The following is a 12,861-nucleotide window of genomic DNA, read 5'->3' on the forward strand; positions in this document are numbered from 1 at the left end:
ATGAGTCACTGGGATATATCAGAGAGAAATAAAATCTGTTAACAATGCTAGTACTCTTCCATAGGCATGTATATAAGACAACACAGAACTATTTTCCATTTCTTCCATTAACATTTATGGGTGTGAGGTGTCTTGGAAATATGAAGGAAGAAGAATGGTAATACATTAATTCAATTGACCCAACCCCTTGGAAACCATCCTCATGCCTTTTATTCTGATTGTGTTTCCAAATCAAAGATATTTCCCTAAAAATATTGTTTAAGCATTGACTTTATATATGAACTACTATATATGACGAGATGGAATATTTTTAATAAGACACACCATATGTATGTTTTATGTTCTCATAGATATTTTACTTGTGAAGATCCTAGTGGATTCCTTGCTGAGATTTGGTTTTATTCCAGGGGGTCAAAGGGGAGCTAAGTTATTATTTGGAAAAGTGCAGCCCTGTTGGTGCAGTTGGCATGAGTAGGGTAAACCTGCCCACTTTTGGTACTACATGTGTCCTTGATCAGTAGTGTAAGTAAGGGCTTGTCAGTGGTTAAGCTCTTGCTAATGGCTGGGTAGTTATTAAAATCTAGAAGGCACTGAGTCAAATTTAATAGGGCAGGAGTGTGCAAAGGTAGGTACAACTAAATATGTGTCTCTTTTTATTAATGTCACAGTGCAACTTGTCTGGATGTCACTGAAAGGGTAACGACAACAGGATTATTCCTAACATGTGCTCAGGGAAAGGCAAGGTTTTAATGCTAAAATAGACCAGGTGGTACAAAATTAATACATTATTCACTACTCCTAAACATCTTACACTTTTTTAAAAAAAAACCCTGTTACAAATATTATTTTTTCCGTCACCAAAAATAAGCAGTGAGCTGTTCATTCTTACAGTTGCCTCTAGAAATATCTTGTTAAAAAGAATATGTGAAACAAGCAGTGAGTCATGACAGACTTAACCTTCTTAGCAGGTGTGTGATATTTAGGAGACACTGGAATTTATCTTTTCATGTACAGTGCACATTCATATCTGGATTCTCCACCCAGCACATGTGTGGCAATACAGTTTGTGGCTTCCCAAGGAAAAATGCTGAATAATGCATTTGGAAAATAAATGTAGTACACAGGATCAGATGCAAACTTCCTGCCTTTTGGGGTCTTATTGAACAGTAAGAAATTCCTGCAAAGGGGTCCTCCCTTTGGTCTCCTGCCACCATTCCACATTTCTTCATCTTTCTGAAATTCCACTCATCTGTGTCTTACTGTGTTAAACTTCTCTAAATTCAATAAACTGACTGACCCACACTTACTGAGGAGAATCTCCAATAGATATAGATCTATTTCATCAATTTTATATTATTGCAAACAATACAAGGGAAAGGAGAACCAAACCTATTGATTTTTCATCTCTCTTACTATTTTTGTTTCTTTGCTGCTGCTTCTTTCTTTAAGTCCCTTTTGTTCTATTTCCTTGACTCCAGATTCATGTGTTATTATTTTCTTTTCTGTTTTGTTTGGGTCATTCTTAGCCAGAATTATATTTAAATTAGTTCTAATTGAATATGAACCAAATCTGCTGTTCCTTTAATTATCTTCTACCTGAAATGTATTTTCTTCCATTTTGGTCAGTTCTGGCCTTCATTGTCCTAGAATCAAAGAGTGGGTTATGTTGGAAGGGACCTTAAAGCTCATCTCATTCCAATCCCCCTACCATGGCAGGGATGCCTTCACTATCCCAGGCTGCTCCAAGCTCCTTCCAACCTGGCCTTGAACACTTCCAAGGATGGAACAGTCACAACTTCTCTGGGAAACCTCTTCCAGTGCCTCACCACCCTCACAGTGTAAAATTTTGTTCTTATATCTAATCTAAATCTCTCCCTTTTCAGTTTTAAGCCATTATCCCTTGTCCTATCACTCCATGCCCTTGTCCTAAGTCCCTCTCCAGCTCTCTTGTAATTGCAGTAATTTTAACATGACATCTCCATGGGAATTTTGGAAGCATTAAGAAATGCAGAATTAGCCACAGCTGAGCCAGAGACCCAAGGGGATGGGCTGCCCATTGAGGACACTCTGGAACCCAAGCAGATGAAATGGGTCATTTTTTAGGACAGCAGTGTTTGTCAGCACCTCCCACCTTGCAGGACATGGCTTTCATACTGGAGATGTAACTGGCCCCACTGCTGCTAAATCCTGTTTCTTTAATGAAATGTGGGGTTTTGTCCCACTTCTGAGTCATGGGGCTTCTCCAAGAGAAATCTGAGAAAGCCACAAGCCCAGCCATGTGCTGTGAAGGCAGATTTCATACTGTGCAAAATTACTGGTAGAAACCTATTTTGGAGCTCTTCTGAAAGAAAACCCCCTGGCTGGCAGGCAGCTCTGTCACTTTGTTCTGCCCTTCCAGGAATCTGCACTTGGAAAATGCACAAAATCAGAACCTCCTTACACCTCCCAAATTCACTGTAGAGGTATCCCTTTCACATTTCTATACCCTCTTCACATTTCCTATTTTTTAATAGGAAAGTGTGATTTTGTGAGGGAACCCAAATTAAAATATTAAACCTGGGAAATTGATTAGAAAGTAAGATTTTTAAAGGAAACCATGTTCTCCCTTAAATAAAAAAAAAAAAAAAAAAGTGGAGGGAAGATAATATTAATTATTTCTTGACTCTGATTTAATTTTCGAGTCTCTGGGTCTACCCTCATGCTGAATTTTCTTTGTTGCAATATATTGGCCACAGGGAGCCATTACTGTGCCCATTATCACTGGTTTTCTTTCAATTTTACTCTGTTTCCATGTGGGATTTTTTATCCTTTTGGTTCTCTGTGGCTCTTACCTTTCCCAGCTATTTTCTGCCATGTGTGAATGAGAATTTCCTCTTTCTCTTAATCTCCAGTCCTGACTGCCCAAGGGACACGATGGCCCTGAGATGACTGAGGGCAAAACTTAGCACAGTTCCTTGGTCACAACTGAGTGTCCCCCTCTCTGTGGAGGTGTAGGATCTGAATTGTAAGAGGATGAGGCTCTGTGGAGGTGTAGGATCTGAGTTGTAGAAGGATGATTCCATGGATCCCACTCTGCCTGGACTGGGCAGTGTCCTCCACATGAGCCCCCTAGGGTTAGGTTTGGTCTTCAGGTAGAAACTGCAGATCTTAAGCATCCAAAATTAGAGGGTTTTTTCATTGTGTAATTGGTAGAGCAGCTGTTGTTTGCATGCAGACAGTGAAAATATTCCAGGGTAGTGCAGGTGTTTGTCATTGATCATCACTCCTTGCAGGGAGCAGCAACAGCAAAGACTCCTCAGACTGTGCAGTCTGTCTTGCTCTCTGATTGTCCTGACATCCCCCTCAGCAGGACAGCCAAACACTTTTTGTTGACTTAGCAGAAGGGTAATTGTCTCTTGGTTTGCAAACAATAAACTTTCCATGGTTTCCCTGATGTTTTTGGGGTACCTTGAGCCTTTAACATCACAAACACAGCTGGTTTTGCTGGGAGAAGTTTTCAACTGGACTTCTCTCACAGCACGTTTTGTCTGTCTAGACAGTGCTTTGAGAAGTCCACAGCAGCTCTGGTGGAGCCCTTGCTACTCTGGTGAATTAATGTTGTTTTGATATCTGATGAAAAACCTGCAGGAATATGTTTGTTTTTATGCCGTGCCTCCAATAGTGGGAAGAATTTATCTGACTCCACTCACCCTCTCTTCCTCCTCACATGTAACATTTGGAGACTAGGAATTTCAGAAATTTCAAGAAAACACTTGGTTTCCAAAGACTCATCTTCTAATACTTCTAAGGAACATACTTAGAGAAAAAATAATGCTGAAAGTCATCAGCTACAAAAGAAATCCAAATTCAATTGCTCTTGACCAGATTTGGAGTGGTAAAATTTGTCTGCACAGTGGTGAATATGCATGTAGGTGAATAACAAATAAAAAAGTCTTGGAAACATGAGGCAGCCACCAGGTTGTGGTAAGAAGTGCCACAGGTTGCCTCAGATTGATGTTTCCAGGACTGTGTTTCAAGTGACAAGGACACAGGCCGCTCGCTCTTCCAGCCTGTGGGGTGCTGCAGGACCTGGGGATGAGGAGAGGCAGAGGTTGGTCCCTCCTGTGCAAAGTGACAAGAACAGGACTGAGGAATCTGCCCCGTTAATTACAGATACCCCTTTAAACCCTGAAGTGAGAAATTGGGTGATCATTCCCCACCCATCAAACACAGGTGAGGGCAGCTGCCATCCAGCATCACTTCTCTGCCCTGCACTGCTCAAACAGCTGCACCAGACACATGAAAACTGCAGGGAAACATAAAGTTCAGTTCCTGAAAAGAAGAATTGTCAGTAAAACCCCCAGCTTTATTGTAAATATCACAGAAACATTCAGGGTAGGGGAAACACCCTCAACTCGCCCCATTCCTGAAGATAGCTGAAGCTGTGTCAGCCTCCCTACTTATTCTTCATAGGCCAGTGGTAAAATAAAGCATTGTTCTCTCCTTTTCCTGGGTAAATAGAAATCATTCACATGAAATCTCTGAAATTACAGCCACTTTTTGCATACGAAATAATTATTCTTACCATATTACATTTTTTCTTTCCTAAGGAGAACATCCACTCTCATTGCCATCATGAAGTAGTTCAGAGATTTTACTTATGAAATAGGCTGTATTTGCTGAGCAGTTATTAAAATTCATTTTCTTCTATTTTAACAGATAAACCAGTTATTTCACCTAAGAGGCTAATACAGAGTTGATGAGAAAACATTCCTGTTGGAAGAATTGGTATTGCAGTGGTACTACAGTGCCCCACAACCCTCCCACCTGCAGCTGCTCGTGGGTTCAAACGCTTTCCACATGGGAAGTTGTGTGTCTGCAAGGCAGGAAATTCATATCCCCATTTCCATGTGCTTTCCTGGCTGAAAGTAAAAGAAAAATGGGCAAGAAAAATGAAGGAGGTTGATGATGTCCAACCTGTGCTCTCCCTCACTTGCCCCAGGCCACAGGGACCTCTTGCCAATCTTGTGTGATCATGATCATTTTGACAGCGAGAAACTAAGATATCAGAAGAATGGGATTATGAGATTGACTGCAGGATAAAGGGAAACTGGGCTGGGAGGAGATAAGCTTCTTATCCAAGCACAAATAGCTGAAAGAATAGGGAAGGGAATATAGAAACTAAGAGATCATGTAAATTGCTTTTTGCAGGAATACTCTCTCTTAGTAGACTTTGCCCTGGGATGAAAGGGTACAAAGGACTGGAAAATACACTTCCAAGGAAGGAAATAATTCTCCAGAGAGACTGACTACATTACTGACCTATTACTGCAGATCTCTAACTTAGATCTAACACTTAGTGCAATGAAATCCCCTTCCTGAGCAGTTTTTCTTTGCAGCTTAGTGGATTCTGCTGCAGTAAACAAAATATAATAATTGGCACCTATTTTGTTAGGCTTGCTAGAAGGTCTCCAAAGAACAAACAGCATCTCTCCCATCTGTGCTAGCCAAAGAGCAGTGCAGATTTCCACTGCCATCCATGAACAGGAAGGAAGAAAATCAGATATTTTCACTGGTCAGAGAGTGCCTGAAGAGCTTCTTGCTGGTCTGTATCTGCCAGGCACTGCAGGTGGATGGACTCTGTTTTATGCACAATAAAAAAGTATTAAATGGGTAGCTGACAAAAAGTGTTAAATGAGTAGCTGAAAAAAGTGTTAAATGAGTAGCTGATGATCCTGGCAGGTACTTCACATGCACTGTCTGGCCTTTCCTGTGCAGCTGAGTGACAGAAATGACAATGAGCTGCCACAGAGTTACAGTTTGGATTCATGGCTTCCTTTTTGCATGGTAGATTTCACTGATAGAGGTATTTTCCTGTTGTTACAGCAAACCTGCTTGGCTGGCTCCTAGGAGATTTCTCTCCCCAGGGAATAAAGGTGTAAAATCCCTTTCCCTCCTCCTGGGTGACACCAATGAGGGTCCAGAGCTGAGTTAATTCGCAGGAGCTGAGGAGGCTGCACACTGTCTGACTGAATGACAGATGGAAGGTTAAATACAGAAAGATTTATATCGCTCCACTTTTGCCAAATCAAGGCAAACAAAAAGGTGGAAGGGAAAGGAAGAAGCAGTCTCATGGTTTTGTTCCAAAAGTGTTCTAATTTCAGCAGCAGAGCTTGCAGATATATCTTCAAACAGGATTGGATGAGAAGGTGTCATCTGAATAGAAATTATCTGATTTTACCCTGTGTTGACACAAAAGGAGAGGATGGAGCTGAGATATTCAAACTGCAGCCTACCACAGCAGCATATGTGTCTCCCTGCCTGGAGCTTTTTGGGGAGGATGGGTGCCTCCAGTGGATGGGGAGCTTGGAACCAGCCTCACAGCTCCGGACCCCTGTGCTTTTCACTTTCAGCCAGCACAGAATTGGTGCAGCACTTTGTGCAGTGCCTGGTTTGTCACCCTGTGCTGATGCTCAGGGTAGGGCTGGAACACCCTGAGCTCCCCTGTGCCCTGGGGAAAGCTGTAAAGGCTGGTTTAAAGGCTGGTCACCACTGTCCTGGAGTGTGATTGTCACCAGGATGGGCTGCTGGGTGTGACAATGGACAGCATTGTTGCTCCTATGATTTCATTTTAGATAGGCCTGCAGGGAGCTGGACTTGATGATTCTATGGGTCCTTCCAGCTTGAGATACTCTGGTTCTGTGAGGCTTATTTGACCTGCATCTACCTTTAATCCAACTCTGAGATACAAAATCCAAGCTTGCTTAGTCTTTGGTGGGCACTGCTCAGCTCCTCAACATCCCCTGGGATGCCAGACTGTCTCCATTGTCTGCAGACATCCTGGGAAAACTGCAGCTTAAGCATCTCAGGGCAGCACCTGCCACGAGGCTGGATTAATCTGATCATTTGTGCCTCATACTGGCACAACCAGAGTCACGAGCTTTGGAAAAGGCATTGGAAGTGAGAAGGTCAACAAAAGCACTCTGGATTGTCATTAGGCTAAAAGCTTAATATAATTATACTAAAAGAATTTGGGGTTCTTTGAGTGCATCTGTCATTTGATTCCCAACCTCAAAGACCAAAAAGTGACCTGCTTCACAGTCTGGGTGCTCAGTGCCACTGGAAAGCAGATTTCTTTCTAAGGGGATCCATTTGGGTATAGAAATCTGCCATTGCTTTTGGAAACTGAAGTAATCTTTAGTTTGCTTTTACTTAAACTGAAAGCACTGTGTTAGCAGCCAGGAGGACTGGGTATTATTAGTAACCTTTTACAGGAAATGTGGTGTGTCATGGGTTAGGCATATATTTTTTTTCTGGAAAATGCAGTGTGCAGTGAAATGTATGAACAAGTAAACATAAAGTGCTTATTCAGCAGTTTGTTTGAATGCCCAGCAATGCAACTCTGAGGTTACCTGCTTATGAAGGAAGCAGGGAAAGATATTTGAGATTTATTTTTGGCTAAAAGCATGAAGTGCAAGTGGTTCTTTGTGCAAAATGTCAGCTGCATTTCGGGGAAGAAAATAAGCTTGCTTTAATAATCCATGGTTAATAACAATACTGAGGATGCTAAATGTACCTGCAGGTGTATCTAGAAAAACATATCTAAAGTATATATGTAGCTTGATGTCTGAAATTAATACAAAAAAGTGAATCAAGATGTTTCAAGCCTTTAGTGAACAGCAGAGTTAATGAAGTACAGGATGAAATTCAGCTTCAGATAAGGAAATTCTGTGCATCCAAGGAGATTTTCATGTATGGAGATGCCAGGGCTACCACTACTCTGCAGAGATCTAGGGCTTGACTCAGCTTGGCCTGAGGACCTCTGGGGATACTTCAGGGTATCCATCCTGGCCTCCATCTGGACACAGATCTCCCAGAACAGCTTTTTGATATTTGTTGTCCTTCTGGGCAATTGCCTGAGGATGACTTGGGCATGGAAGGGTCAATTGGCACAAGACATATTGGCAGATGCACGCAGCCCTGGCAGGGTCACCTGTGCTTGGTCAGTCTCTGTTGTCCACAAGATGAATTTCTGACTGAAATGAGGCTTAGGTGCACCATTAGACCCTCAGGGTTTGGTGTTTGAGGCTGGAGGCAGCTGCCATCCTTGATGAGCAATTCAGTCCCCTAAATTTGGCCAGTCTGTCTCTTCCTGCAACACATGGGGTGCCCTGTTTGGATGGCAGCTGGAGCTTTGGGAGGTCACAGACCTCCTGTGAGGTATCTCAGATACCTTCCAGCATCAGCAGACACCTCTGTTAAGGTAATTGAATTGTACCTACAGAGTCCAGAAGATTTTTATTCTGGATCCCTTTATCCCTCCCTTCCTCCAGCTGCTCCCTCTCACATACACACATGATTATTTTCAGGACACTTTCAGCAGTGTGGTTATCTCTGAGCCCTCATCCTGCTCTCAAACTGGGCTGAAAGTGGCTGAAGGGGATCTGCCAGTGCCTCCTCCCCTGGTGGGCTCCCACCTGCTTGGCTGCACATCCCCTGCTCTGGTTTCATGCAGCATCACTTGTGAGTGGGGTGGGAAAGGAAAAATTGACTCCCACCAGGCCACCACAGCGATGAGGAGACCCACACAAGCTCTCAGTGTGGTGGGCCAGCTAAGAAACCATTAGCTTTAATCTCAATTTACTTTAAAGCAGGGCAGTGCTGGGGCAGCAGTGGTTTATTCAGTGGTTCATGATGGATGGGGGCATCTGCTGTGCCACCAACTGCTTTTGTTTTCATTCACAGTGATTGCAAAGGGTCCTTTACAAAACAGCACTGACAGGGCACTTCAAACACTGTGCCATCAGAGTGATTAGGACCAGGTTTTCAGAATTCTATCCCATGTATTCTGAATATTTGAAATAAGAGGGTAAAGGGATGATAGCAAAGATTGTGGCTCTTTGGTAAGGCCCAGTTAAATAGAAGTACTTTTTATGCTGTTTATGTTGGTCTATCAGGTGTTATCAACTTAAAGCACTATCAGAAAGAGAGAAGTTAGGAGGCTTACAGGTATATCCGGTAGTATTAAGAGATCACAGAGAAAATACCTGCACAAAGTCCATTTTATTGCTGTAAATGGCAGGAGTGCTGCAGCACTGACCCCTCCTTGCCAGTACCCAGAGCTGTCACCCACCCACTTGGTACAGGCAGCAGTTGATTTGATACCAGGCAATTTGGGATTGGTTTGTTTTGGGGTAAATATATTTTAGCAGATATTGGTTTGAGTCACCTTTGCCCTGTTCCTGTCATCCCAAGCATCCACCTGCAGTGTGAACTTTTGCCCTGATAAATACAGCACAAAAGCTGTAATTTATTTCTTCTCAGACCATAAGAGATGTAATGTTCAATATACAGCAACTGGTGACCAGCCTGTGAGATATATTACTGGGGATGGCCTTTGAGAAGAAGATGGCTTTATATATTGGATATAATGGTATTTATTTGGGGCAGAGGTGTAAAAAGGGGTTTAAACCATCAAAAATATCCCTTAAATGCCTAGTTGTGTCTAATCTTGCCGTGCTCTGCCAGCAAAAGTAGAGAGTTCTGAAGTGGCAAGAACAAGAGGAAGGTAACACACAATCTCAAGTTCAGTTCGGATCTTTTCATAGACCTGTGAAAATCTTCAAATAGTTGTTTTTTTCCTGACTAGTAAAAGCATTTTCAGGACCAAGCCTGCTTTGGGAGTGAGTCTTGCTCAGATTTGGCCACAGTAATCTGGTTGTGATGGCTTGTTTTAGCCTGGAGGGAGAAGTTTTTGAAGCTACATGACCTCAGAGGTGTTTATTCACAGTCACAATAGATTTCCTTCATGGCCCAGAGGATATTTAAAACAAGACTGTCTGTGAAAATGCATACAAATGTTTAGAAATGTTTCCAAATGTACAGTGTGGTTGAAGTGCCTTGCCTATGTACATCATTGTCATAGAATCATAGAAGAATTTGGGTTGGAAGGGACCTTTAAAGGGCACCTAGTGCAGTGAGCAGGGACATTTTTAACTGGATCAGGTTGTTCACAGCCCCATCCAACCTGACTTTGAATCTTTCCAGTGATGGGAACCTGTACCTCACCATCTTCATCTTCAAAAATTTCTTCCCTAAATCTAATCTGAGACTCTCCTCTTTTAGTTTAAAGCCATTTCCCTTTGTCCTATTACAACAATCCTACAAGAAGGTTTGTCCCCATTTTCCTATAGACCCTGTTTAAGCACTGAAAGGCCACAGTGAGGTCTTCCCAGAGCTTTTTGGGGAGGTTTTTATGTATTCTGTTTCAGAGTTTTACATTTTATTTTTCATGTTTCAGGGTGTTGGGGGTGGAGAGGGAGAAAGGGAATGTCGGTGTGTTATTGTCCATGCTGAACTTTTGCACCTGAGGTCAATGTGTTTGAAAATGCCTGCAGACTCCTTTTCCTGCTGAAACCACCTTAGAAATTAGAAACCCTTAGTAATTAGAGGGATTTCCATGATGGGGTTACAGTGCCACAGATGAGATGAAATTCAGACCCTCCTGTTTCCAGGACCAAACATGTCAGAGTTGAGATGGTCACAACACAAAGCAACACACTCCATTTTCAGAAGGCTTCAAACCTGTTTTTATTATAGCGTGCATGTTTTTTATACATTCTTACAAAACTCACAAGTTTACACTTTACTCATTGGTCATGAGAGACAAAGTGCTCATTGGAACAGGCAGTTACAGGTTTCTCTTATTTATCTTCCTTTCTTTCTTGGTTTCTATGTCAACAACCTTGGTAGAAAATTCTTTCAGGGCTGAACATGGATCCTCTTATCAAACTTCTCTCTGGCTTACAGAAGTCACTGTATCTTGGGGCTTTAGCTGCTCAGAGTGACCCCGAGATAAGTTAGAAAGTCTCTTTTCCCAGCCTGGTGGTGGAAGAAGGAGTCAGAGCTCTTAATTTCTCAGTCTCAAGGTTGTTTATTGTTCCTAATTTATAAAATTCTTTCTCCTGTCCTGCCGAGGTCCACTCAGCAGGACAGTTCCAGGCACTCTGCCTGCCCCCAGGGTGGTGTTATCTTTTTATACTAAAAACTACCTGTACAATATTTACAATTACTTTCCAATACCGATCACCTATGTTAGACAGCGAGCTTCTACTCTAAACCAATGTAAAAGTGCCAACATCACAGCAGAAGATGGAGGCCAAGAAGAAGAAGAAGAAGAAGGAGAAAGGCTGGACATGCCCAGATTCCTCCATCTTGCCCCCTGAACCCCCATTCTAAAAATTCAAAAAAATCTATTTTTCACCCCATGATAAATTCACTATCATTCTACTTAAACTTTCTTGACTTGTAATTCTTCATATAAGGTTGGTAATTGTTTTTTCCAAGGGCCAAATCAAAGGCACGGGGGTCTGGGGATCTGTGCCAAGGTCGCTGAGCCCCCTGACAGGGTCTCACATCCTCCAGGGCAGCCAGAGGAATTTCCTGGGTTCCGACAACTGTAAAACCTCTTCCACCAATTTAAAATTCACCAATTTCCTTTTAACTTCCCTCCTTCCAGGTGCTCAACCTGTTCCTTGCCTTGCTGCTGAGCTCCTTCAGCGCCGACAACCTCTCTGCGCCGGACGAGGACGGCGAGATGAACAACCTGCAGCTCGCGTTCGCCCGCATCAACAGGGGCCTGCAGTACGCCAAAAAAGCCGCCTGGAACTTCTGCTGCCACGTCCTCAGGCACCCCAAGACCACGGCTGAGAAGAAGGCCATGATGAAACTCGCTGCCCAGAACCCAGGAGCCCTCAACAACTGCGTGAACAGCCACGCCACCGCCGAGCTCGGCAAAGACATGGAGAACCACAAGGAGAGCCGCGCCGAGGATGGGGTCAACAAAAACGGAGAGAAACACCCAGCAATCACAGATGATGATTTTATGACCAATCCTGACCTGTCCATTTGTGTTCCCATTGCTGTGGGTGAGTCGGATATCGAGGAGGAGGATGAGGAGCAGAGCACCTTTACGGAAATGGAGCAGGTAGGCAATTAAAATATTTGTTAATTTTGGCTTATTAAATGGCCTTTGTTCCCACCCTTGGTCTGGATCCTTGGCTAGAGATGCAAATGTCCTATGGCCTAATCCTGCCTTTGATATGCTGCTAACTTCAGAAGAAGTTACAGATGCATATCCAAGAGCAAAATTCAGTTTCCAACAAGAGAAATTTCCTTTCTTTGTATTCTTTGTGCTTGTCTAGATTAATTCTTCTAACCAGAGCAATTAAATCCTTTCTCACACAGCAGACTGGTTCTTTTGCCTTTCAGCTGAATCATGGGAATGCTGCATAGCAAATCTTAGTTTAGTGGAGGATTTTTCTCAAAATGGGCTCTGAGTTGGTTTGATTTGTGCAACAAGAATTGAGGGCCAGGTAGTTCTCTTTAAAATGCAATAAGACAGAGGATGATATGACATGGCACCAGAGAAAGAGAAAATGTGTTATCATTTGTATTCTGACAAGAGAAAGTTACTTGCCTCCTCTTTGGTGTGACATGGAAGATTTCCATTTTTTTTCCCAGACCACTCAGTAGTAAAGGCTAAAAAATCCTGTGCAGTTTCAAGTGTTGTATGAAATGAAGAAACATCTTCAGGGGAATGCTTTTCTTTGTCTCCTTCTCCCCCTCTCCATTTTCTACTAGCTTTATCTCTCGGCTCCACACACCATATGTAGTTAATGTTTTCCAGAACCTCCAGCCTTGATCCAGCACCTTCTGACATTGGCTGAAACCAACGGAGCTCAGCAGGCCCTGGGTCAAAGCTCCTGCTTCAGATCCAGCAGTCAGGAGGGATCCTCCATCTCATGGATGAGGGGAAGAAAGTTTGAAAGCAAAAGAGTTGTTAGAGAAGGAGGGACGGTCATAAAAAGATCCAAGGAACTC

The 12,861-nt window shown here is 42.9% G+C and overlaps 1 protein-coding gene across 4 annotated transcripts in view; it reads left to right on the forward strand.

The window, feature by feature from the left end:
* LOC132085279 (sodium channel protein type 5 subunit alpha-like) overlaps positions 1 to 12,861 on the forward strand; it is a 178,663-nt gene that overhangs the window by 87,501 nt on the left and 78,301 nt on the right. For all 4 annotated transcript variants that reach the window (XM_059490655.1, XM_059490670.1, XM_059490677.1 and 1 more), the window contains one exon: positions 11,498 to 11,965. In XM_059490655.1, the coding sequence (XP_059346638.1) occupies positions 11,498 to 11,965 (468 nt within the window). The remainder of the gene's footprint in view (positions 1 to 11,497; positions 11,966 to 12,861) is intronic.

The sequence above is a fragment of the Ammospiza nelsoni genome, chromosome 1 (genome assembly GCF_027579445.1).
Source record: "Ammospiza nelsoni isolate bAmmNel1 chromosome 1, bAmmNel1.pri, whole genome shotgun sequence".
NCBI classification, from domain to species: Eukaryota; Metazoa; Chordata; class Aves; order Passeriformes; family Passerellidae; genus Ammospiza; species Ammospiza nelsoni.